The sequence below is a fragment of the Sinohyriopsis cumingii genome, chromosome 6 (genome assembly GCF_028554795.1).
Source record: "Sinohyriopsis cumingii isolate HCF-2022 chromosome 6, ASM2855479v2, whole genome shotgun sequence".
NCBI classification, from domain to species: Eukaryota; Metazoa; Mollusca; class Bivalvia; order Unionida; family Unionidae; genus Sinohyriopsis; species Sinohyriopsis cumingii.
In genome coordinates this window covers 81,052,205-81,078,295 of record NC_142966.1, presented here as the reverse complement: position 1 = coordinate 81,078,295, position 26,091 = coordinate 81,052,205, and the positions used below count along the sequence as shown (strand labels likewise).

General features: G+C 34.0%; 1 protein-coding gene across 1 annotated transcript in view; it reads left to right on the top strand.

Moving 5' to 3' along the window:
* Positions 1-26,091, top strand: part of LOC149797316 (syntaxin-binding protein 5-like) — a 252,736-nt gene that overhangs the window by 80,078 nt on the left and 146,567 nt on the right. The window contains exon 6 of the mRNA XM_089962039.1: positions 6,426-6,489. Coding sequence (XP_089818165.1) covers positions 6,426-6,489 — 64 coding nt within the window. The remainder of the gene's footprint in view (positions 1-6,425; positions 6,490-26,091) is intronic.

Sequence of the window (26,091 nt, the reverse complement as noted above, 5' to 3'; positions counted from 1 at the left end):
TAAGTATGACATGCAACAGAATATGAACTATTTCTTTGTAGCTTGAGAAAGTTTTAGTCTCATAGTCTGTGTCAAGAAGACAGAGGTGATGCACCAACTTTTACAAAGGAAAGCCGACATACAACCTGCCGTCACAACAAATGGCCATTGGATAGGTCACCTATCTTAGCAGTTAACTATCATATGCAGTTCATTTCAATGGTGAAATCACTGCCAGAATTGCTAAGTATTGTCTTCGGTAGACAATGCACAAATATGTAGGAGCACAGAGACATTAGCCTGCAGACAAAAGTTAAAGTCATTGTGTTACTGTCTCTGCTGTATGCATGTGAAACCTTGATGGTGTACAGACACCATGTCTAGAAGCTGAACAATCAGCATCCACACTCTGCTGATCAGATCACATAACAGATGGTGGGCCACATTACCAGGATGTGAGAAGAGCGATTGCCAGAGAAGATTCTCTGTGATGAGTTGAAGGATAGAAAGAGATCTCAGGATGGTCAAAAGAAATGCTTCAGAGATTCCCTCAAGTTATCCTTAAAACATTTCAACACTGTCCATGAGTCTTGGTAAGATCTCTCACAGAATCACTCCATGTGGCACAGTCTCATTTATACAGGAGCTACAGACTTTGCACTGAGAAGAATTGCAGAGTTAGTGCACAAATGTGAGCAGTGTAAATTCCAGAACTGCTGCATGTCCTTTATTGATCAAGCAACCCCAAGCATCTCCCATGGAGTGGGCCACAGACAGTTTAGAGCACAAATTACCCTAATCAGCCACTTTCATACTCAAAGAAACCAAACCAGTTAGTGATGTCATGGTCATCTTTGAACTCAATCAAAGTAAAACAGTATGCAAAATATGCAGTAGGATAACACAGCTGTATTGGAACCTACCACTTTATAAGTAATCCCACTAATAATGTGGACCACTTTCATAGCTGTCACAAGGGAGCACTTTTCATTCAATCCATTTATCTTTTTCACCTTCATATCTTTTCTCACTCAGTACTTCAAAAAGGCTATTAACTGCTGCAGTGCATGATTTACAAATGCATTGATTTTTGTGTCACCACATTTTATATTTTATTAGTTTTTAATATTTCAATAAAACCTATTTAACAACCTGATACAATATATTTCAGAATCTTTTTCAGATGCGAGGAATAAAGCAAACCACATTGACTACATTCAATAAATTTAAAGTAACAGTTGCAATATTACACTGTTGTGAGCAATTTCAAGCTGTGCCTTAGTCTGCATAATTCTGTGTAATCTCACTTGAGTGGGCAAGCAACATTTGCATATCCTAAATTGACAGCTATGTCAATGCTATTTGATTTAGACAATTTTTCTTTTTCATTGGCTTTGGTCTGAATTTGGACAATAGAATGTTATTGAGGATACCTGGTTGTTTAGTTGATTAAATGTTGATTGATTGGTTGATGTTTAATGGCACATATCAACACAGGAAAGACTATATTGTTTATAAAATGTCTTGCCTAAAGACACATTAAGGTGCCTGACCCAGCCTGGTTTAATTAAGCATGATTCAAGCCATCACCTTTCTGATTATGTTTAGAGTGCTAATCACTTCCATTTTAAGCTACTGGAACTCCCTAAAGTATGTATTCATTTCCAGTATTTGCTCTTGTATGAGATTAGGTAGTCATTAAGGTGGTGGTGGATGGGGTAAAGAATAGACATGAGTTACATCCCCTGAATCTAATAGATAATGCCACCTGAAATCCTGGTCCAACAAAATCTCTTTTTCTTGTGTTTTAGTATATCCCTGTTCATCTTTTAGTCATGTTTTTATTGCCAAGAAATTTTGAAATTATGCCATATATATCATCTTGAAAGGGTAAAGTACATTTGTGTAATATATATATATATATATTACAATGTGAATCAAGGCATATACCATTTCTTTCTTTTTTTGTTCCTAACTGTAAGACATTGAGGTAGTAAAAACATCTTAATGGGTGTCCTTATCTGCATTATAACTTACGCTACTTGTATATAATAAATCAGTCAATCAATAAGGAAATAGTTGATTAAATATTTTTCATGTTATTGGATAATATAGGTTAGACTACCTTTGTCATATTTTTTACCTAATATTTAAGACAAATGTTTGGAATTTCTGTTTCTGTTTTCACCATCAGCAGCAGCGACATTTTCCTCTAGTGATGTCATTAATGCATATCTGCCATATTCCCAGATAGTATTGGGGGTGGGGGGTTGAGACTTAAAAGTGTTCCAGTTGAGAATAAACTGTATTTTTTATATAGAAAATGGTTGGAATTTCAAATCTGAATAAAAGAAAATAATAACTTTTTTGTTGTTTTTTTCGAAGTATTTCATGCACTTTTTAGGAAAGAAATGGTAGACTTCCAATTGTCAGATATCATCGCCATACACAAACACAAATGTGCAAACAATTACAGAATCCCAGTGACTACATTAAATAAAAATTCCACCAAGTTTCTGTCTTTAAAAATCCATTGGTTGGCAAAATATATGCTTACCAATATTTACCAAGCAAACCTAACTTTACAAACTGCAATATTGAACATGATTAAAAACCATTTTCCCTTTCCAATGAAAACTATTAAATAAATTGTGATACCAAAACATGATTTTGTTCATGAGAAATAAAGCAGTCAAAAAAATCATTTACTCTTTCATGCTAGACCATGTCATTCCAATTATACCTTGGCAGATGTACCTCATGCAGTGTGTTCAATTTAAGAAATTTCAAAGTAGAAATTCTGTGTATTGATCATTCCCAGTATCTATTGTCAACTCTCCAGCTCAATTAAGGAAATAATATCCATCGCTGTGAGAATGGAGGAACTATCTACTTGCTTGACAGCTCTCCAATGATACACATGTTGTAGAATCTAAATATATGTATTTCTGAAATGCTTTTTAAAAAAGCATGGACAAATTTTGTTTTCCTTAATCAGGATGACTTCGAGTAAGGAAAAAGGTAAAATTACAGTTCCGATCCAGTAACATATAATACAGATTTGATTGAAATGAGGTGAACTTCTGCAAAATTGTTTGACTTTTAATTAGGTATTTCAGAACAAAAGTTCTGGGAGGGTAACAGAAATTGGTTTGTCAAGTATTCCTAATTAATATAAAGTTTCAGCTTTTGTGGTTCAGCAAAATGTCTTATTTATGTTATCGTGGCAGAGGGGATGAGGGTCCTCTTGTCTTAAAACTGATGACTCATTTTTTCATTCAGTCTTCAGAATTTTAGTATTCAATCCATGGAAGTTGCTGATACCCATTGCAGAATTATAGTATTCAGTCCATGGAAGTTGCTGATACCCATTGCAGAATTTTAGTATTCAATCCATGGAAGTTGCTGATACCCATTGCAGAATTTTAGCATTCAATCCATGGAAGTTGCTGATACCCATTGCAGAATTTTAGTATTCAATCCATGGAAGTTGCTGATACCCATTGCAGAATTTTAGTATTCAATCCATGGAAGTTCCTGATACCCATTGCAGAATTTTAGTATTCAATCCAAGGAAGTTGCTGATACCCTTGCAGAATTATAGTATTCAATCCTAGGAAGTTGCTGATACCCATTGCAGAATTTTAGTATTCAATCCAAGGAAGTTGCTGATACCCATTGCAGAATTATAGTATTCAATCCAAGGAAGTTGCTGATACCCATTGCAGAATTTTAGTATTCAATCCATGAAAGTTGCTGATACCCATTGCAGAATTTTAGTATTCAATCCAAGGAAGTTGCTGATACCCATTGCAGAATTTTAGTATTCAATCCAAGGAAGTTGCTGATACCCATTGCAGAATTTTAGTATTCAATCCAAGGAAGTTGCTGATACCCATTGCAGAATTTTAGTATTCAATCCATGGAAGTTGCTGATACCCATTGCAGAATTTTAGTATTCAATCCATGGAAGTTGCTGATACCCATTGCAGAATTATAGTATTCAATCCATGGAAGTTGCTGATACCCATTGCAGAATTTTAGTATTCAATCCATGGAAGTTGCTGATACCCATTGCAGAATTTTAGTATTCAATCCATGGAAGTTGCTGATACCCATTGCAGAATTTTAGTATTCAATCCAAGGAAGTTGCTGATACCCATTGCAGAATTTTAGTATTCAATCCAAGGAAGTTGCTGATACCCATTGCAGAAATTTAGTATTCAATCCATGGAAGTTGCTGATACCCATTGCAGAATTTACAGTAAAAGTGCATGCCTGATGCAGCAGGTGCAACTGTAATTTTGTATTTGGTTTGCAAAAACAAAGACAGAATAATATGAACATCTAAAATAAATATATCGTTAATTCCTGACACTTTCTGTCCATTACATTTAAATTAAGGCAGTTTTTGAAGTAACAATGCAATATGCCATGAAAATGTGCAAAATTGAACTGATGTCACTGAACTGGGAGTGCCATGTTGTTAGACTAATCATTGCATTAAACTTATAATAATCCATCTTGCTCATTGAATTTTGGTTTGGTATTTTATGACACAGCAACACAAAGAGGTTACTTAGTGTTGGAGTTGTTGAAGTAAAGTACCATGCCTGATAGCACACCAATGTAGCACACCAGGATTTGTTCCTTTAAACGAAAAAAGCATTTCTCAGTTTTAGTTTATAATCACATATTAGAAGGCAAGCACAACCTGCTCTCATTTATTTGACAAAGACCACTGGATATGATATTTGTAGTATAAACTTGAGTGTCAAGTATCATATTACCCAAGGACCAGAAACAATCCATTCATGTTTATATTCTTGCAGGATCATAAGAGAAAGGTTGTTTAGGCTTGATGTGTGAAAAGATAAGCTTATAACCCATTGACTGCTGTATTAGTTTTATATCCAGCTATCCATAGTACAAAAACAAAATCACCATAAGATGGTGGATAGTACGATTTAGAATTCAGATTTAGATGTTGCTGCCATTTCAATTTGTGATAAATCATGTAAACACATCATTCATTAAAACTGATTCTTTGAAGTTGAGCAGACTGTATGTATCTGGTATCTATGATAAAGATTATATTTATCTTTCACAATGAAGTCAACTGAGTTATTTTGTACACCATTTGAAAGTAACACTTATTACTGCAACCAAAAATGACTCTTTAATGCTCCCTACCCACCAAGCATATCTCTGTAGGGTTTATATAGTGCTGTATATGTCTGTTGTGTCAGATTATCTTGTGTATTGTCTATCATGAATTTTTATTTGTGTTCTGTTCAGTTTAAACAACTATGAGGGCTGAAATTAATTTTGAGGTTTAACAGTAAAGAGAACTAGGTAAATAATGTTTAGGCCCTGGAGATTTATGTAAATTTCACCTGTAATGCAAGTAGGAAACACATTTTGGGGTTACTTCTGAATACATCCAAATAAATCTGTTTCCAAGAGATTTTCATTTACCCTGATGCCTAGTTGGTTAGAAACATTGTTTTTCATTAGAGATTTCACTCACACATGTTCAGAAGGGTAGCAGTTGGAGTTCTGTTGTTTCTTTTTTTCTTCTGTTTTTGCTTATTGTATGTAGACCCATCATTTTTGTGTCCTGGCCACATTTGACTCCAGATCCCCAACTTGTCGTACTTTTTGCAGAGGTTCACCTGTTTTTGTGCAGTTCAGACTGGTCTGCCTTCGATCTGAGGCTGAAAAATCAAAAACCTGGACACAAAATCTGATTCCAACAGTGGGTGAAATTTTGATGTAAAAAAATTGGGTCTAAAAAAGCTTCCCCCTCAGTATTTTGTAATGTGAATAGAAAGTCCTGATTAATTGGTATCTTTGTAGAGCCACATCTATCTACAGTTCTGTAATACCACCCACTTTGGTGCATCTTAAATGACCTTGACACTACAAAGCTCGGATGTAGGGTACTAACTCAGGATGCACAAATATGGCTTCAGGGCTTAATTAATTAGATATTTGATTGTTATCATCTGAGCAGTATTGATACATGAATTGTAATGTAATTGCTGTCTTGATACGTGAATTGTAATGTAATTGCTGTCTTGATACGTGAATTGTAATGTAATTGCTGTATTGACACATGAAATGTAATGTAATTGCTGTATTGACACATGAATTGTAATGTAATTGCTATATTGACAAATGAAATGTAATGTAATTGCTGTATTGACACATGAAATGTAATTTAATTGCTGTATTGACACATGAAATGTAATTTAATTGCTGTATTGACACATGAAATGTAATGTAATTGCTGTATTGACACATGAAATGTAATGTAATTGCTGTATTGACACATGAATTGTAATGTAATTGCTATATTGAGACATGAAATTTAATGTAATTGCTGTATTGACACATGAAATGTAATGTAATTGCTGATCTGATGGCCCATTATTCTTTTTCAGTTCAAGAAAAACACATCCTGGTCCAGTGGTACATATAAGTGACAACCCTGTTGATTCCAGTAAGGTAGGGTGGCCATTACACCAATGACTTTACAGTATTTTAACATGATAAGTCCAGGAATCCAGTATGATATATATTTTGGCATATAAACTAACAAAAGTCTTTAATGTGAGTATTTGGCAGAAATATTTTTTATAAATGAATGGGATGGGTTTGCCATAGCATAAGGTTATTATTGTATAAATACATTATTAGCTTCATTTACAAATTAGTTAAAAGATCACATAATGCCTCAAGCGTTATTTTACATGAATACTGTACAATTTGTGAAACAAAATAGTAATCACATTTTGAATTCTTTTTTACCCTTGCCTTGCGCCTAGTAAATAGCTAGATATAAATTTAGTTTAAAGGAACCATGATGACTTCGTGGTTAAAGTGTTGGACTCTTGACCCAACAGTTGGGGTTCAAATCCTAACCATAAGCTCATCCTGGGTCAGCTGACATAGCACTTCATTTGACATGGCACTAAATAACCTTCTTGTAGAGCAGAAACAAATGGTGACCTAAATCTATGAGCAAATGGCATTTTAGAGACTTGATGCAATCTTGTGAAGAAAAGACTAAGAATACAAAATGAATGTTGATGTTATATTGCTTCCTGTTGAAACTCAGTATGACTCAAAACTGTTGGTAAAAGACAGAAAGTCTCAATTACTTGTTCATTTCAATGCAGGTACTATTGAAATAAAATTCCCTTATAAATTAAATGATCACAGTGAAAATCACACTGACATGTGGCCAATTTAATGCCATTAAATAGAGGTTATTTGCTTGTGTCAAGTGAATAATGGATATATTTCATTAAGTGGGAAAATAGATCCATTTTTCTTTTATGCTGAAATGTGTTAACTAGCTAAAGTGGGTAACAGGTTGCAGTAGCAAATTACTTCAACTAATTTCCATTTATGTTTTCCTGGGGTTTATGTACATCTGTACAGAAATTAAGTGTATTAAGATAATTCTTTTCCTAATTCAAGGTTGTTGTTTTGGGTTTAACAACATTTTTCAAAACATGATAGGCTATACATGGTGGCCAGTATAATTGGTGGAGGAAAAACCAAGGAAAGCCATGTTGAGAACCATCAACACACTGGAAGCTACTGGCAGGCTTTCTCACATACTCACATTGGCTGAGCCTGAGACTCAAACCCACATGGACAGAGATGAGATGCCAGTGATTAGTAAAGGTGAATGCTTTAGATCACTCTGCCACCTGGGTCCCCTTCTAATTCAAGGCAAACAAGCAAAAGTTTGTTTTTTAAAATTTCATGCTAGAATTTGAACATGGTTCTCTTACATGACAGGTCAATCTGCTACCACTGCAACAAGCAACTGACAACATGGCATATTAAATTCTTTGGTCACAGCGTTATCAGTGTCTATCAGAAAGGCTCTTGAGTGAAAAATGAAATGCACTCCAGTTAATTATCAAAATTATTACTCTTGAAAAATGCACTAATTCATGGACTAGATAAATATAAACTTGAGTCTGTTGATTGATATGAAAAGGCTTTGCTGACTTTTATGTGAACAAGCTATACCACAATCTTCATCAACATGCCATATTGCACATAATCTTTTCAAGAGTGCCTTAATGTGAATAAATAGAAATGGCTGATGTGGTGAGCTATGTGACTGTTCAGAACTTTGACATCATGCATTGTGATTACCTTGTGAATGGGAGTTTGAATTCAATTATTTAGCTGGCTGGAAGTTGTTTTGTTCAAACCCATTTATCTTTTCATAATAAACTCATTGGTTTCTTCAAGAAAATGCTGCCAAACTCATATGGCAAAGAAACATGTAGTTGAATGCATGTACCAATTTTCTATTCAGATACAGATTTTCAGTTATTTGTTTCTGCTGTAATTGTGTTGCTGTACCCCATAATGCCAACACACAAACAAAACCATTTCTAGTGTAAAGATGCCAGGTGACATGGTCCAAAATAAGCACAAGTGAAACAAAACTGTTTATATAATTCTGAATTAGTGAATTGTGAATAAATAGGGTATACTAAGCCTACACTCAAAACAAGTGTGTATTATAATATCAATAGTGTAGCTAGTAGATTGATGTCTTCAGTGCCAGCACTTTCTGTTATCATCCACAAGCACTTTAAAGTCAGCACAGTGTCTGTTACAGGGTGTCATCTTTAGTGTAAGCAGATTCATTTCACTTTAAAGTCAGTACAGTGTCTGTTACAGGGTGTCATCTTTAGTGTAAGCAGATTCATTTCACTTTAAAGTCAGCACAGTCTCTGTTACAGGGTGTCATCTGTAGTGTAAGCAGATTCATTTCACTTTAAAGTCAGCACAGTGTCTGTTACAGGGTGTCAACTTTAGTGTAAGCAGATTCATTTCACTTTATTTGGTGTTTAGATGACAGCTTAAGCAACTATTAGCATGCATATAATAAATTCATCTACATTAGTTTACTGACTATTTATTGGGGGAGGGCAGCCTTAGTTTTTCTTTGAGCTGAGATTTTTTAGTTTTTTTACAAAAAATGTCAAGTAATATAATGGATATAATATACTTGGGTGTTTTTCATCTGTAAATCAGAGCAAGAAAAAATAATTTCAAACTATTTTAGAGCCAGAATTCTTTTTTCGAAAAATATCCCAAGCCCCACACTCACCTTCCAAAATGAAATGGCTGATCCCTAATGTAATTATGGTATACCCTGGTGTAAACACCACCCACCCACCCTTTTTTAAGGGTGAGAGTTGATTGGCAGATTGTACCTTCTTTCAAAGTGTTTGCTTTATTCGGTTCTCGTTATCTAGGAGATGATCGCCCTCATTGTTATTACCCGGATCGAGTAAACTTATAGGTAGAATAAATAGAGATCTGAGCAGATATATAAAACAGAACAACCCGAGCCCCCGTACATAGAAATCCAAATTTAATCAATTACATAAAAAATGGTGATTATACAGTACATTAGGAAGATCCACTTCTTTTTGGAATAAATCTTTCACCGAATTTCAAAACACAAATATTTTTATAAAAGTAGGTGATCTGTTTTACTAATAGAATTAGTTCATAATATGATCGAGTGAACAATCGAAGTCATTGCCCTGTACAGTTGCATAACCTGCTTATCTCTGGTTCACTCCAATTTCACTGTAGCTGTTCTCTGCCCTTTCACCTTTTCCCTTTCCTTCCTTTTCCTTTTTTCTCTCCAACCTCCCGACTTCGCCTCCCATCGGCCCTCAAACTTTGTGTGGATAGGTGGCTATGTAAGCATGTAGATACATCATATGCTTGGATACGTCAGTGCATACGTACATCTGAGGATTTTTCTGGGAATATGTCTGAAGAGCTATTTTTGCCTTTTTTTCTACCACCAAAATTGTGTCCGTTGACCTTCCAGACATCCGGTCCCTTGGCCAAATGTTTTACGAGAGAATTTCTTCCAAATTGACTCTCGGAGTCCCCTGTACCTTTACTCTTGCAGCAAAGCTTAGACTAATTTGTTTTTTCGATGGGAGGGGAGATTTAATGTGGGAAACACACCCTATTTAGCGTAACCAATCAGGATGAAATATATTTACCACCATTTCCTCTACGCACCGAAATTGGGGTCAGCTTGACCAAGGTCTTCGAATAACTGTTTCTTGGAATTTTTCAAGTTTGACAGTTCCACTTTGAAATCGAAGTTAACTGTGTCCCTAATATTCTGTCTCACGGTTAAGTAAACGAATGCTTAATTTAAAAATCACTGCCACTACCAACCAGACATTTGGAATCACTGCAGTATAGCGATTGAACAAGCGCCTGTCTCCATAAATCTAATTAATTGTTCTCTGGCTAACTAATGTGCTTTTCTTAGATCGATAGAAATTTGTCCCTTTACACCTGGTATGTATCTTAGTATGTTCACAAATACTGCAGTATACTGTGGTACAAATGTTTTCATGGTACTTAGCTCTAGGGACTGTGTTGTTCTACTAACTATTTCCTAAGAAACTGCAAAGATCAGGATCTGCAGACACATTATGCAGTGATTGATCTGTGTCTGTGCTGTTTGCAGTTAAACTTGACATAAGTGAGTATATTATCTACATGTTTACAGTACTTATGGGGGCCCCAGGTGGCAGAGTTGACCAAGATGATTACCTTTAATAATCACTGTCAGCTCACCTCTGTCCATGTGGGTTAATGTTTCTGGCTTGGCCAATGTGGGTATGTCAGAAAGCTAGCCAGTGGTTTCTTGTCAGCCAGTGGTTCTTTTGGGGGGGGGTTTGGTTACCTGTTTTTTTTTCCTCCTCCAGATGTACTTTCCACCTTATATTATGTGCTTAAAAATTGCATTAAAACCATAACAATTAATGATATCAAAAACCAACTGATCATAGATTCCACAGCAGAAATACCAAGCGGTCTATATGACTGAAGCTCAAAGGTCAGGATTACATAACATGTCACACAGGAGACTTTTTAATTAATGGTGATTTTGTGCATTTATTTCTTTCTTAATATGTTTGATAGTAAACATATTTCATTGTTAATATGTTTGATAATGCATTTATATCTTTGTTAATATGTTGGATACTAATTTGGAGACTTGACCAATCACAGAAACTGCTCGGTATTGTATTACATATTACATAACTTATATTTCTTTGAGACATTTCATTTCCAGATGTAAACATATCCCTTTTTATGGCAAGGTGCCAAAAGTTGGCATTTACTGCACAATTTTAGTCTATTGTCTGAAAAATCAATAGATCTTGTGCTATGATGCTTAAATATGTTTCAGTTGTAAATCCTTTGTTATCTTTTACAACACACTCATGCTGGGATCCAATTTCCTGCTTGTGGAAACAAGACCCTCTAGTTTTACATAAACAAGTCAATATTGGCAGGTTGGCTTGTGACTTTAATGTTGCCAAATTTACGCTTGTGCTGATTTCATCACAGAGGTCATGGGCTAAAATTAGTTAATCTTTCTTAAAGAAAATGCTGATTGACATTTTGTATGGATGTACTGGCATTATCGTTGCCGCTTAAAGAAGACGTAATTGATTGATACATTATTTCTTACTCTCGTAAACTATCACTTTTTGTTTTGCAGAAAATGATATATTCACACACATTGGAAGTAATTGAGAAAATCTGAAAGCATTTGATTCTTGGCAACATGACTACACATAGCAGTGAAAAATTATTTAAAAAGAATATACAGACTTTTGTCAAAAGGTCACCTAGGTGATCTTCATAGGCAGGTGGTTTTTATGTGCAGGTACAGATAAATTGATTTTATATAAATGGAACCCAAGAAACTTTAAATGGGTGGTCTTAATATGCAGGTAGAGACGAATTGATTTCCTACAAATAAAACCCAAGAAACTTTGTCTTTATACACAGGTGGTCCTTATGTATTCATGAAAGCAGGTTTGATTGTAATAACCAGAATTAATACTCTCCATTTAAAGCAGTGTTATACAGGTGGAATGCTATTTCCTGAATCCGATCTTACTAATAAAATTCCTGTGTCTGTATTTTTATACTTTATTTTCAAAATTATATTCATGAAATATATACATGGATTGACATGTTATTGATGACTTTGACCCAAACAGTAAACTTTTCTTTTAAGTTTAAGACGAAACTGAAAATGCTGTTGAATATCACTGCCATATGAGATGGATCCAGTATACAGCTTTCCTTCACTATAACATCATTCATTATAATATGACTTGAGATATAACTTATTACTGCTGTGTACCCTGTGACCACTATCCCCTTGAATTGGTCTTTCAAATGTATGACGGTAGGGGTTGAAAGAAAACAACATGATGTTAAGTATTATATCTTTATCTTCTTTTTTAAAACATTTTTGTGAAAGACTTAAGTGCACATATACTTTGAAGTGAAAAAAGTAATTTACACAAAATATATTGATTACTGTATTTTGACAGGTGTCTTGTTTATTTAATCCTCCACCCTGACACACATACACATAGTTTTCAATCAGTCTCATGTTTTACTATGGTTCAGTTCATGATGCAGTTAGCAGTTATAGACTCCAACAGCTTGTTATATCACTGTAGGCTTGACCGGTGTTGTTGTTATAGCCCTCCAACACATGCATGCAACCATATAATTTTTTTCTTATTCATGCTATGCCATGTTTCAGTACATAATGTGGTCAGTAGTATTGGATCCCAAGTCTTGTTATAATGAGGGAGAGCTACATTGGTAGAATTTAATATTCCAGCAAAGTTTTGTGGCTATATAGAGTCAGATTTTCTGGTGGAGTTTCCTCCCATTTGATTGTTTCAAATAATCAGTCAGAATTAATGGGGTGGCATAATCATCTTGATGCAAAATACATTCTAAAATCATCTTGTTTGTGTCGTTGTCTTCATAAATATTGCATATGTCTGAAATTCCCATATTAAATGTAGCTGCAAAAATTGTTACAATTCATTTGCAAAGAAAAGTATAAGCCAAGTGATAGGTACAAATTTAATTTTTTTTGTATAATGCATTCCCTCAGTTGAGTTTAGATTTCATTCGTATGTAAGTGTAACTTCTTTCATTAGCGTTTGATATTTTCTGTCTGTAGACAATTATACTTGTACTGAAAATATTATATCAATGTTTCAGTCAACTATGGTGTATTTTTCAGAATGTATCCACCTTCAGGCACACAGTAGTTATACTTATTCATTATTTTTGATTGTTTGTTTTGCAGTAGGGTTTTATTTTAGGGTATTCTTGGGAGTTTGTAATGGACCCCTGTCTCAGTGGCAAATATTTCCAAATCATGTAGAATTGTCAGCAGCAGATACTTATTGTTTTCCACTTGGGCCAAGGTGCACTGGACTAAATTGTCACTAGTGTGTTTATTTCAGAGAACATTGACTATGTATGATCATTTTTAATACAGCATGAAAAACAAGAATGCATGTACTAATATCCTTGACAGAAAATTTAATTTGCTTTTTCTCATCAGCTATTACAGGCAGCTTACATTCTTTTAGACTTGTACAATAATATGTTGTTTTGGTAGAAAACAAGGAAACATACAATTTTGTTTTTGCTTGCATAATCAGATTATAGGTATGGTTCTGCTCTGGGATTTCACAGGAAGTACTGAAAGGCAGAAGGCACAAGGCATTGTTGTTTGCTCTACAACTCGCCCAGGAAGTACTGAAAGGCAGAAGGCACAGGGCAATGTTGTTTGTTCTACATCTTGCCCAGAGAAGAAAACATTCTTATGTACATTCTTTCACATACTTTCGTTGACATTGATTACAGATTAAGTAGTAGAAAAACAAAGTACTTTATCAAGCAGACAGTGAATTCTGAAAGTGCATTGTTGTAAATATTGAAAAACTACTGAAGTTAAGAAAGTAAAAATAGGCATGCAGAGCTAGTACTATGCTAAAAGATGTATATCAGAACAAAAATCTAACTCTGTACTCTCAGATATAATCAGCCCCCACCCCTAATCATTCAGATATCAAAATGAAAATAACTGTTGGTATTTAAATCTTTCTGATATACATATATAAGGATTACTAGAGGGGAAAATGTGTGAGAAACATTTTCTTGTAATTAACCCTGTTAAAAATTTAAAACTCCAGAGCAGAGCCCAAATAAATTTGCCCTTCATGAGCATGTGTCCTATTAAGGAATTGTACACCAAGGCAGGTTTGGGTGAATGCTTGTTGTGTGCAAGTAATACATGTTTGAATAAACATTGATAATTATTATTATTTTTGTGTTATATGAGAATTGTGATCATATGAGTATAAAATGTATTAGTCCAAATTAGTGGAATTATGTTTGTTGTATGACATTTTGAAAGCCAAAGTAAGGCTGATGTTTTTCTCAATAATTTAATACAGTATAATTACACATACACCAGATGAAATATGATGCAAAAATGTGTTTTGAGTACGGTGTAATTAAAAGAAGGTAATATCAAAATATCAAGGTCATTCAATGTAGTTAGGAAATTATGCTGCCATATGTATAAGTCGAATCAGACTGCAAAACAACTGAACTCCTGATTTGCTGTAGCATAATGTGCATACCGAATAGGGTCTTTGTTGTTTGTTCTATTGATTACTCCAAACATATGGCACAGACCCAGATCTGCCATCACATTATGCAATGGTAGATCTGGGTCGATGCAGTTGGACTTGTTTTATAAGTGAGTATATATAGTAAATCAATAGCAGATATGCCTGCAATGTACCAAATAGTAATACATGTACCTTTAAATAACTTAATTCTTCTAAAAGTTTATTCAACATAATTTGAGCAGTTTGAGAGCATGTTCATGCCCAGTCATACCTATGGAAGAATCATTACAATGGTAACTATACTCTATCATATCTGTGAAGGGGGCATTATAGTGTTAACTCATGCCCTGTCATATCTATGGAGGGGACGTTACAGTGTTAGCCATGCCCTGTCATACCTATGGAAAAGGTATTACAGTGTTACTCATGCCCTGTCATACCTATGAAAAGGGCATTTATTGTTACTCATGCCCTGTCATGTCTTTGGAAAGAGCATAACCATGCCCAGTCTATGGAGGGGACATTACACTGTTAACCATGCATTACCATATTTATGGATGGGGTATTTTAGTGTTACTCTTGCCCTGTCATATCGATAGCAGAGCATCAGTGTTAAACATGCCCTGTAATGGAAGGGGCATTAAAGGGTGAATCATGCCCATGTTGTCTCTAGGGAAGGGTATTACACTGTTAGCCATGCCATGTCATATCTGTAGAGGTGACATTACACTGTTAGCCAGGCCACATCATATCTATAGAGGTGACATTACAATGTTAACCATACCCGATCATATCAGGGGAAGAGGCACTAAAATGTTACTCTTGAGACATTTTTTGTTTTAACTGAAATAATGAGACCACATTTCCAACAGTTGTAAGAAGAGTGATCAGTGTTTTCTAAAATAAAGTTTAAAGAAAACTTGAACAGTCAATCAATAGAGGAAATTTATAACTTTATAAAATACTGCAGAGTTTCCAGGCATTGGATGAGGGGGTGCAGGCCAAGCATGAAAATGGTTGAGCTAATTGGGAGTTTTACTAATTTTTTAAAAACATTTTTGTATATAAAAATGTTTGAAAGATGTTCTGTTCATTTATATCATCAAAAAGATGATAATCATGGTGGATGGGGATAATTAAATTCAAATCCTTGATGTGAACTTTAAAATCTGCATTGGTCTTGATACAAACAATCACTTGATATAGTTTAGATTTCTCTCAAACATCAGTAATTATTATACTGTCCCATATGTCAGTTGCATCTGTCTAACTAGGGAAGGGCTGGAATTGAATCAAATGTATTGTCATTGATTTTGCCAAGCTGACTTTGTAAAGGGCTGCCAAAAGGCGAGCATATAATATTATGATTTTGTCTGTCCATCTGTATGCACATATATTTCTGATGCCTTTTTCATTTGCATGCAATGATTTTAAACCATCTTTTTTGCCACACTTTATGGATAGTTTGTACTCAGGTTATGACAGGCCTTCTGATTTGGGATGTAAAAGGTCAGATGTTAAGGTAACTGTGATTGAACAAAAATTATGGTTTCTGCAAGATAAATATTGTTCTACATCTGAGACTTAGACCAAAATTTTTAAATGGCTTCCACTTTGGCTAGAAATTAATCAAATTAATGGGGTAAAGAGGTTATAGTCACTGTGAGTTGAAGATGATAGTTTTTGCACATTGAGTTTAGTTTTGCATTAAAGACCTGAGCCAGACTGTCATCTTGAGGGTCAAAAGGTCACAAGTCATGGCTTTTGTGGCTGAAAACTGAAAAATTGTTTCTGCATAAAATAGCAGTGCTTGACTATGTACCTTCATAGTTTATGGATGGCTTTCATTTCATATAAGAATAAAAACCTGATGATTTTGTGGCCAAAAGGTTAAGGCTGCTATCAAGAAGAATTATTTTTTTGTAAAAACTTTAGTTCTAGGTCAAGTACTTTAACCAGAGTTTGTGGAGGGATTACATTTGTGGTAAGAAACAAGCCTTTTGAGTTTTGGATCAAAAGGTCAACATGATAGTCATTCCAACTTCAACGAAAATTGTGTAATAACTTACCAATCACTTATGCACAGCTTTTACTTTTTCATGATGAAAAGCCCTGTACATTCAATGTGAGTACATCCTCCCACAGAGTAGAGAATTGTCACTAAGACATGGTCCAGTCATGTACCTTGCATGCTCATGTGCAGAACAGACATCTTTTTTAATGATGACTTGCCAATGGACATATGTCTGATCTGTGACCAGAGAAAATTGTGAATGCTGTTAGTGCCTCACTGCATTTTGGTCTTCCTTTAACATATAGTATCTCAGTGCTTGTAACATGTATCCTCTGTAAAATGTTGGCAGTGTTCACATCATTTAAGGATGGGTTCATTAAGGGACCTCTTAGATTACCACATTGTTTCCCACCATTTAGTTAGGCAGTACTTACCCTCGTCGCACCCTGCTCTGATGTTCTGGCATAATTGTTGTTTGTGAAAACGATGACTGTTCTGCACATGTCCACGTGAGGCGCAGGAATGGACCATGTTTTATTGACAGTTCTCTGCTCTTTGGGGTAGAAGGATGTGTTCACATTGAACAGATACAGTTTTTCGAAATGAAAATAGTAAAAGCTGTCCAATAGTGGATGGGTAAATATCACTTAAATTAGTTTACCTCACCAAGAAATGTTATTTCTTCTTGAGTAAGCTCCTAAACCATACTCTATACGGTTGCACATAGTGCAAGAAAAAAAACCCTTGATTTTGGGTCTAAAGGTCAGAGGTCACTGTTTTGTAAGTGCAGTAAGAAATTATAAATTTTGCACAGTCAGTTTAAACATAAGGTCATTGAGAACCACTTGTCAATAATCTCAAAGACCAGTCATTATACAGCATGTGGTGTGCACATACATGTAATGTACCATATTCTTGTTTCACCAGTTGGACGATATGTGCATATAAGTGCATTTCATTGTATTGACATATTCTGTTTAGTATTTGATTCCATGCACACCAGAAATTCAGCATGTGCTTATTTTTCTCAACTGTTAAAGTCTCGGCCTCAACATGCATTTGGCCACCTACATATATGGTTCGGCACCTATATATTGTGTGGGTAAGATGCAATTTTCTTGAAGTAATCTAAAATGGGATATTTCAGTCTGGTAATCAAGAAAATGCAGGCTTCAGCATTGATACACATCCAGTTTGCGTTATTTTTAATGAAAGTTTCTTAATATAATTAAATATGGTTTGAGTTCACCAGATTTTGCACATTGATCTGTTACATATCAGCGTGTCTCTTTTCCAGTAGAACAGCAATATTTAGGTCCCCACAGAATTTTTTGTTCATTTGGCTTTGTTGTTGCTCAGGATAGAAATATTGGTGGGTGATTTTCTTTGTATGCAGAAACTGAGAAATAATATATATTTTTAATTAAAAAATATAGCTGGGGTTTTCATTTGATGCTCTAGTAAGCTTGAATAAGCACCTTACATATAAGTTCTTCATTTTTTGAAAGATAGCATTTGCATTGAAAAATGTTGATAAAGATTAAAGCAGAAATGGTTTTCATTGACTCCTAGTATGTTTTTTTCACAAGAAATTTGTTGAAGCTGACATGCATCATTTTATGTTTGAAATAATTACAGATTTGGTCATCGTCAGCTTTGATTGTAGAAGGTCGAGTGGTGGATAGATCCCAACTGCCAGGCTGATCAGTATAATAGTACATGTGCATAAGGTTCATTAAAAACTGTGAAACACAATTCATTTGGAATATTTTTAATTTTACCAGGTTCTAATAAAATATGTCATACTACATGATGGCCATTTTCTTGATGGCAAGTATGTCACTTTTGACAGAAATATACAGTTCCCCCTCATTATAAGGTACTTCAGAATCAAGGGGGTCCCTTTTACATGGCAGATATGGTCAGGAATACTATTTAATTATTAAACTGCAATATTATACAATATTTCTTTAATGTTTTATAAATCATTGCCCCATAACATTTAGCTGTGAGATGGACTTTCATTAGCAATCACTTGAATTAATTGATTTATAAATTCAGGTGAGATCAACCTCTGCATTGCTTTTGGTGCTTTATTGTGAATGCAGTTTAATGAGCAAACATTGATTGCTAAATTGTTTGAGCAATAATTTTAAACAGAATGCATATATATATATATATATATATATATATATATATATATATATATATATATATATATATATATATATATATATATATATATATATTCATTCATTTACATGTATTTATATAATTTATGTGTATACACACACACAAATGCAATTGTAGAAGGCCTTACAGAAGATTAGTCAGTTGACCAAATCAGCTTCTTCTTAAATGAAGTCATTATTATTATTATTAAAATATATTAGCATTATGTCTAGTTGGTTCTTAATTGAAAGTGTGCTGATCTGATGTCCAGTATTGCTGTCACAGCAGCCATCTTGAAAATTTTCTTATTGCTACTCTGTCAGAACAAAAGGTCATAAACAAACAGGCTTCCGCTGAAAGACTCCATGTGATACCTAGTACATCCTAGATGAAAATGGTGCTGCTTGCACATCCAGAATGGCTACCATGCTGATGTATTGTGAGTCTTATTGCTGCTCCTTCTGAATGGATGATCATATCAGCATGGTTTGTTTTTTTACTGACAGACATCTTATGATGTCTAGTTAGTCCATAATAATATGGTGCCACTTAGACATCCAGTATGGCCATCAGAATGCAGTGGCCATTTTGAAAATCTTTTTATTGCTACCTCTCTTGAATGAATGACCATATCAGCAAGGTGTTTTTCAGTGAAAGACTTCTTATGTCCTGTTGGCCATAAGCAAAAATGGTGTGAATGAGATATCCAATAAGGCTAGTACAGTGGCTAGAGTTAGAATATTGTTATTGCCACTCCTGATGAATAGATGTTCATATCAACACGAAGTTTTCACTTAGAGACTTCTTATGATCTCTAGTTGGTCCTAAATGAGAATGGTTCCACTCAGACATCCAGTATGGCCACCATGGCAACTATCTTGAAAATCTTGTTATTGCTACTTCTTCAGAATAGATGGTCATATCAACAAAGGGTTTTCACTGAAACTCTCTATGAGATCTACTTGGTCCTAAATGAAACTGGTGCCAAGCTGATATCCAATATATGTACAACAGCAGCTAATTGAAAAATTTAATGTTGGATTCCTGGAAAATCTGTAATTTTTAGCATTAATCCCATTGAGGGTCTCTTGTTTTTTCTATTTTTATTGATTTTATGCACACAAAAAAGCAAAGTGAGCTTTGCTTTCCCTGTGTGTGTTTGTAGCAATTATGGGGCAGTTTTTTTTTTGCCTTAATCACCCCCAAGCATGGCTTTGTCAATTAAGTAATGGTAAGTTGTTCCCAGAAAATTGCACAAATAGGCCACAAATATGCATGTATTCACAAGCATCAGTTCCCAAAAAAGTTGATGGCAGTTAATTGTGCTATTAAAATGCATAATATACTTTGGCCTACAATGAACAAACAGTTCAGTAAAGTTGTCATTTATTACAACAATAAACCATGAATGAAAGAAACCTGGTCCCAACAATTAATAGCAAACATTACTTGTACATCCAGATGTAATAACAGTAAGTTGCTGGTCACAGCAGTTTCAAATGTTGCCTTTTTAATGCAAAATCAGAATTGTTTTTGATTCAGTTTTATCTTTTTCAGCCTGAAAAGTTGTTATTCCATATTGCATCATTCCTTTTCAAACCTAATACAGATTTAAGGATTGCTTTCATCAATGTGTATAAAGCCTCTTGGTAAATTGATTATGTTAAAAGGTCTGGGATTACAGCTTGTCTTTTAAGTGTAGCCAGTTCCGTTATCAGTACGCTCTTTGCTATTGTTTAAACTTCTCAATCTACTTAACAAAGGATCTAAAACTGGAGTAGATGTAAGTGATCTTAAGACATTGAAGTATGCTTCAAGTCATGTTTGTTTATAAGAGTTTCTCTTCAGGGACAAATTGTGACTCCGAGTTCCTGCTATTAAAGTTCATCACTTGTAGTGTCATCAACACAATTCATAGATTTATTCATTTGGGTCAGAAAAGGATGCAGATGATTATTTAGGTGAGAAAAGGATGTAAATGATTATTTAGGTGAGAAAAGGATGCAGATGATTATTTAGGTGAGAAAAGGATGTAAATGATTATTTAGGTGAGAAAAGGATGCAGATTATTATTTAGGTGAGAAAAGGATGTAAATGATTATTTAGGTGAGAAAAGGATGTAAATGATTATACCCATCTTTTGTATTAAACTAAATGTTACAGGAAAATTAAACATTTTGTGGTTTTTACTGTGCACTTGCACTATAAGTATGGAACAGACCTATTCAGTTGGGTTTGTGGGGGAGTTCTATAGAAGTACTGATGCACTTCCAACAAGACTTATTGGGCTCTCTGTGCTTTTGGGATCTGTCAGATTGGTTTCCCTGCAGAGGGTCACCATTACTTCTGATTAAATTAAACTGAATGAAAGTGATGCCTGATAGATGTGGAGGCAAATCCTCCCATCTGCTGGGGTGGTTTTAAGTCACCCCTGGTCCCTAACTGGTTTTGTTATCTTTGTAACTCATCAAAAGGAAAAGGTCTTGTTGATTCATTTATTCAACTGACCACCATATGATGTAGATGGGAAGTTTATATATCCCTAGCCGCTGGTGCCACTTGTGCATCTGCAAAATCTGTCATGTGACAGTCCTTTATATTGTCACAACCTATTATTGCAGCCAGTGTACTCTTTATATTTTGGATTGCATTGTCATGCAGCTGGGTTTTGGCTTAAGTTGCAGTAGAAGCATAAAACCTGAAACACGTTTCTATGTAAAAATTAGGGTTATTACAAAGTGACTAGAAGACTCCAGAAATTTATATTTTTAATTACAAGTGCTGTGTATTTTATATTTTGTAGACAAACATAGTGTATTGCTAAATGTTAAACTGCCATGGTATTATATAGGTTTGTTATTTTTACGTCCATCTTAGTATCATATAGTTTATGAAGACCAGACCTGTAGGAATATGAGACTGTCCACAGGATTAATAAATGGATGAAATATAGTGTAGATGAATGGATCCTTGAATGGCTCATCTGTTCTCTGTAGTTGTTTGGGGGAGACACAGGCTGAATGAAATAAAATTGTCTCGAATGGCATTAAGTTATGTTATATTAAACTGTGGGGCTCATTATGTCTTCTCGAAAGAGTATTCTTCATAAGATGTTTTCCATATAGTACTTGGAATATCATACACAGTTGGATGTAATTGGATTGGATCACAAATTATATCTGTATCTCCAATAACTCAAGGTTTGGTTACAGAAGAGGGCATCCATAGAACTGTATTTCTTGTCATGTTTCTGAAGATTTTCCTTCCTTTTTAAGAAATTTATTACATTGTAGGTATGTTGCTCTAAAACCTATATGTGTAATATTTATGTGTTGCTGCAGGGGTTGGCAATGCTTAAATGTTGCTGTGCATAAGCCGTATCGATACTTATTTTGATGTGCAGCTGTCATGATGCAAAAGGAACATGTCATAGTTTATGACATAATCAGTAAAATCCATGAGTAGTAATTGGAGGAAAATGATTCATCGAAAGAGTTAAATTCACTTCCAGCAATTGACTTCAGGGCTTGTGCATCTAAGTCCTTATGGGAGGAAATATAATAAATTAAGTTAAAAGGCCTTGACTCCCATTTAAACAGATATGTTGACCAGCTGTAGGGTATGTAATCTGTATATCCAATCAAATTCTCTATCTTTCTAATTAATATTGCTACTAGAAATCTTTGTTTCAGATTAGATGACTTCTGTTAAAATAATAGTTTATTTTGTGATTGGTTAAAGTGTATAATAATAAAATAAACTAGAGACAAACAGTCATACATATAATTATATTGTTATAAAGGATATACAATATATCAATTTAAATTATACAATTTTATATAGTGCATTAGCATTAAGTCCATTAGGATACAGAGTATCTAACTTATGAATCCAATAAGTTTCTTTTATGAGTCTATTTATGTCACCATGCACAATATCTATTGGCATGAAAGAAAAATCAAGTAGAGAGTGATTATTGGTGTTAAAGTGTGTTGAAACATTAGAGGAAAACTGACGATCTCTGTAATTTTTCATATGAAGGCGATGATTATTCATTCTCTTAGAAACTTGTTGTAGTGTTTGCCCAACATATTGCATGCTACATTTTTTACAGGTTATTAAATAAATCACATCAGTTGATATGTGGTTAGTGTTATCGCGTAGAGAAAATACCTCTTTTGTATTAGCACTACTGAAAGAAGTACTTTCTCTTATGTTTGCACATTGAGAGCACCGGTGTCTGTTACATTTAGATGACGAAAAGTGTATTTTTTTATTATTGTCGGTCTGTTTAGGTCTGATTAAAAAATCTTGCAAATTCTTGGGTCTTCTATAAGCAAGAATTGGTTTAATTTTGAAAAGTGATTTGATGCTAGTTTTATTGGATAAATTTAGGAGACTATAATTATTAATTATACGACCTATATTAGGTAATGAAGGATTATATTGTATTGTGAAAGGAATTACATCTCTCTCTATTTTACATTCTGCTTTGTTTAAAGCCTCATGTTGAGTAAGATTATGGGCTTTGTTCAGTGCAGAATCAATTATGTATTTAGGATAATTTCTATTTTGGAAATAAGTTCGTAATTTATTCAAAGAATTTTGTAATTGACAATCATCTGAAATAATGCGTCAGCATCTTTTAGCCTGGCTATATGGTATACCGTTTTTACATGACATGGGATGACATGAAGAATATTCTACATATTGGTGGATATTAGTTTCCTTGATATGAATATTTGTAGAGATAGTGTTATCAATATTTTCTATTACATTTACATCTAAAAATGAAACATGCGTACTTCATGCAGTATAAGTAAATTTAATTGTCGGATGAAAATGATTCAGGCGATCAATAAATATTTTCAGTTCTTCATTTGAATGGTTCTAGATCATAAATATGTCATCTAAAAATCTGAACCAAACAGAAATGTTAAGGCGTATAGACACTTAGATAGTAGCAAACACTTGGCTTCCTTTCATTTTGAAACCAAATTTTCAGTTTTCTCTTTTATTAACATTTATACCTCTTCTCTTTACAATGGTTGTGAAGGACCATAATTGAATAGCATGCCTCCTGAATCAATGACCAATCAACATGCTTCTCTTTACAATGGTTGTGATGGACTATAATTGAATAGCATGCCTCCTGAATCAATGACCAATCAACATGCTTCTCTTTACAATGGTTGTGAAGGACCATAATTGAATAGCATGCCTCCTGAATCAATGACCAATCAACATGTGGTTTATTCTCTCAACTTGATTATAAATAAAAATGATGCCAATCTTACATCCAGTATGGCCATCAGAGTAACTAAATGAAAATCTTGCTATTGCTCAGGAATATTTGAGATAATGTTTCAACATTCTGCATTTAAAAGGCAGATCAGTCATCTCTTGGATTCCAGGAAATTCTTTTTGGCCAGTTCCTACTAGGGACTCTTGTTTTATATATGTAATATGTAATATGCACACATGCATAACTGCACATGCCTCTGATCTGAGAAAGAGAGAGAGTACTGCAGTATAGATTGATTGATGGAAAGACCCTAAAACGGATAAATTTATTAGCAAAACAAAAACACTGCAGAATGAATGCAAATCAGATGCATAATGGATCCCAACAATCAATGCATTTTGAAGAAGATGGCAGATTAGGAAGTAGTGCATTCATCTTGTCCATACAAGAGATTTACACTGAGAGGTAAATCATCTCTCTTACAGTTTTCAGCTTAACATGCCTTTGATAATATTCTCAAAGAAGCATTAACATACCATTGAATAGGCCCTTATAGTATGTTTCATTGAATAGACCCTTATAGTATGTATCATTGAATAGTCCCTTATAGTATGTATCATTGAATAGACCCTTATAGTATGTTTCATTGAATAGACCCTTATAGTATGTATCATTCAATAGATCCTTATAGTATGTTTCATTGAATATACCCTTATAGTGTTTCATTGAAATGACCCTTATAGTATGTATCATTCAATAGACCCTTATAGTATGTTTCATTGAATATGCCCTTAGTGTTTCATTGAATAGACCCTTATAGTATGTATCATTGAATAGACCCTTATAGTATGTTTCATTGAATAGACCCTTATAGTATGTATCATTCAATAGACCCTTATAGTATGCTTCATTGAATAGACCCTTATAGTATGTATCATTCAATAGATCCTTAAAGTATGTTTCATTGAATATACCCTTATAGTGTTTCATTGAAATGACCCTTATAGTATGTATCATTCAATAGACCCTTTATAGTATGTTTCATTGAATAGACCCTTATAGTATGTTTCATTGAATAGACCCTTATAGTATGTTTCATTGAATAGACCCTTATAGTGTGTTTCATTGAAATGACCCTTATAGTATGTATCATTCAATAGACCCTTTATAGTATGTATCATTCAATAGACCCTTTATAGTATGTTTCATTGAATAGACCCTTATAGTATGTTTCATTGAATATACCCTTATAGTGTGTTTCATTGAAATGACCCTTATAGTATGTATCATTCAATAGACCCTTTATTGTATGTATCATTCAATAGACCCTTTATAGTATGTTTCATTGAATAGACCCTTATAGTATGTTTCATTGAATATACCCTTATAGTGTGTTTCATTGAATATACCCTTATAGTGTGTTTCATTGAAATGACCCTTATAGTATGTATCATTCAATAGACCCTTTATAGTATGTATCATTCAATAGACCCTTTATAGTATGTTTCATTGAATAGACCCTTATAGTATGTTTCATTGAATAGACCCTTATAGTATGTTTCATTGAAATGACCCTTATAGTATGTATCATTCAATAGAACCTTATAGTGTGTTTCATTGAATATACCCTTACAGTATGTATCATTCCATAGACCCTTATAGTATGTTTCATGAATAGACCCTTATAGTATGTTTCATTGAATAGACCCTTATAGTGTGTTTCATTGAAATGACCCTTATAGTATGTTTCATTGAATATACCCTTATAGTATGTTTCATTGAATAGACCCTTATAGTGTGTTTCATTGAATATACCCTTATAGTATGTATCATTCATTAGACCCTTATAGTATGTTTCATTGAATAGACCCTTATAGTATGTTTCATTGAATATACCCTCATGGTATGTTTCATTGAAATGACCCTTATAGCATGTTTGATTGAATATACCCTTATAGTATGTTTCATTGAATAGACCCTTATAGTATGTTTCATTGAATATACCCTTATAGTATGTATCATTCAATAGACCCTTTATAGTATGTTTCATTGAATATACCCTTATAGTATGTATCATTCAATAGACCCTTATAGTATGTTTCATTGAATATACCCTTATAGTA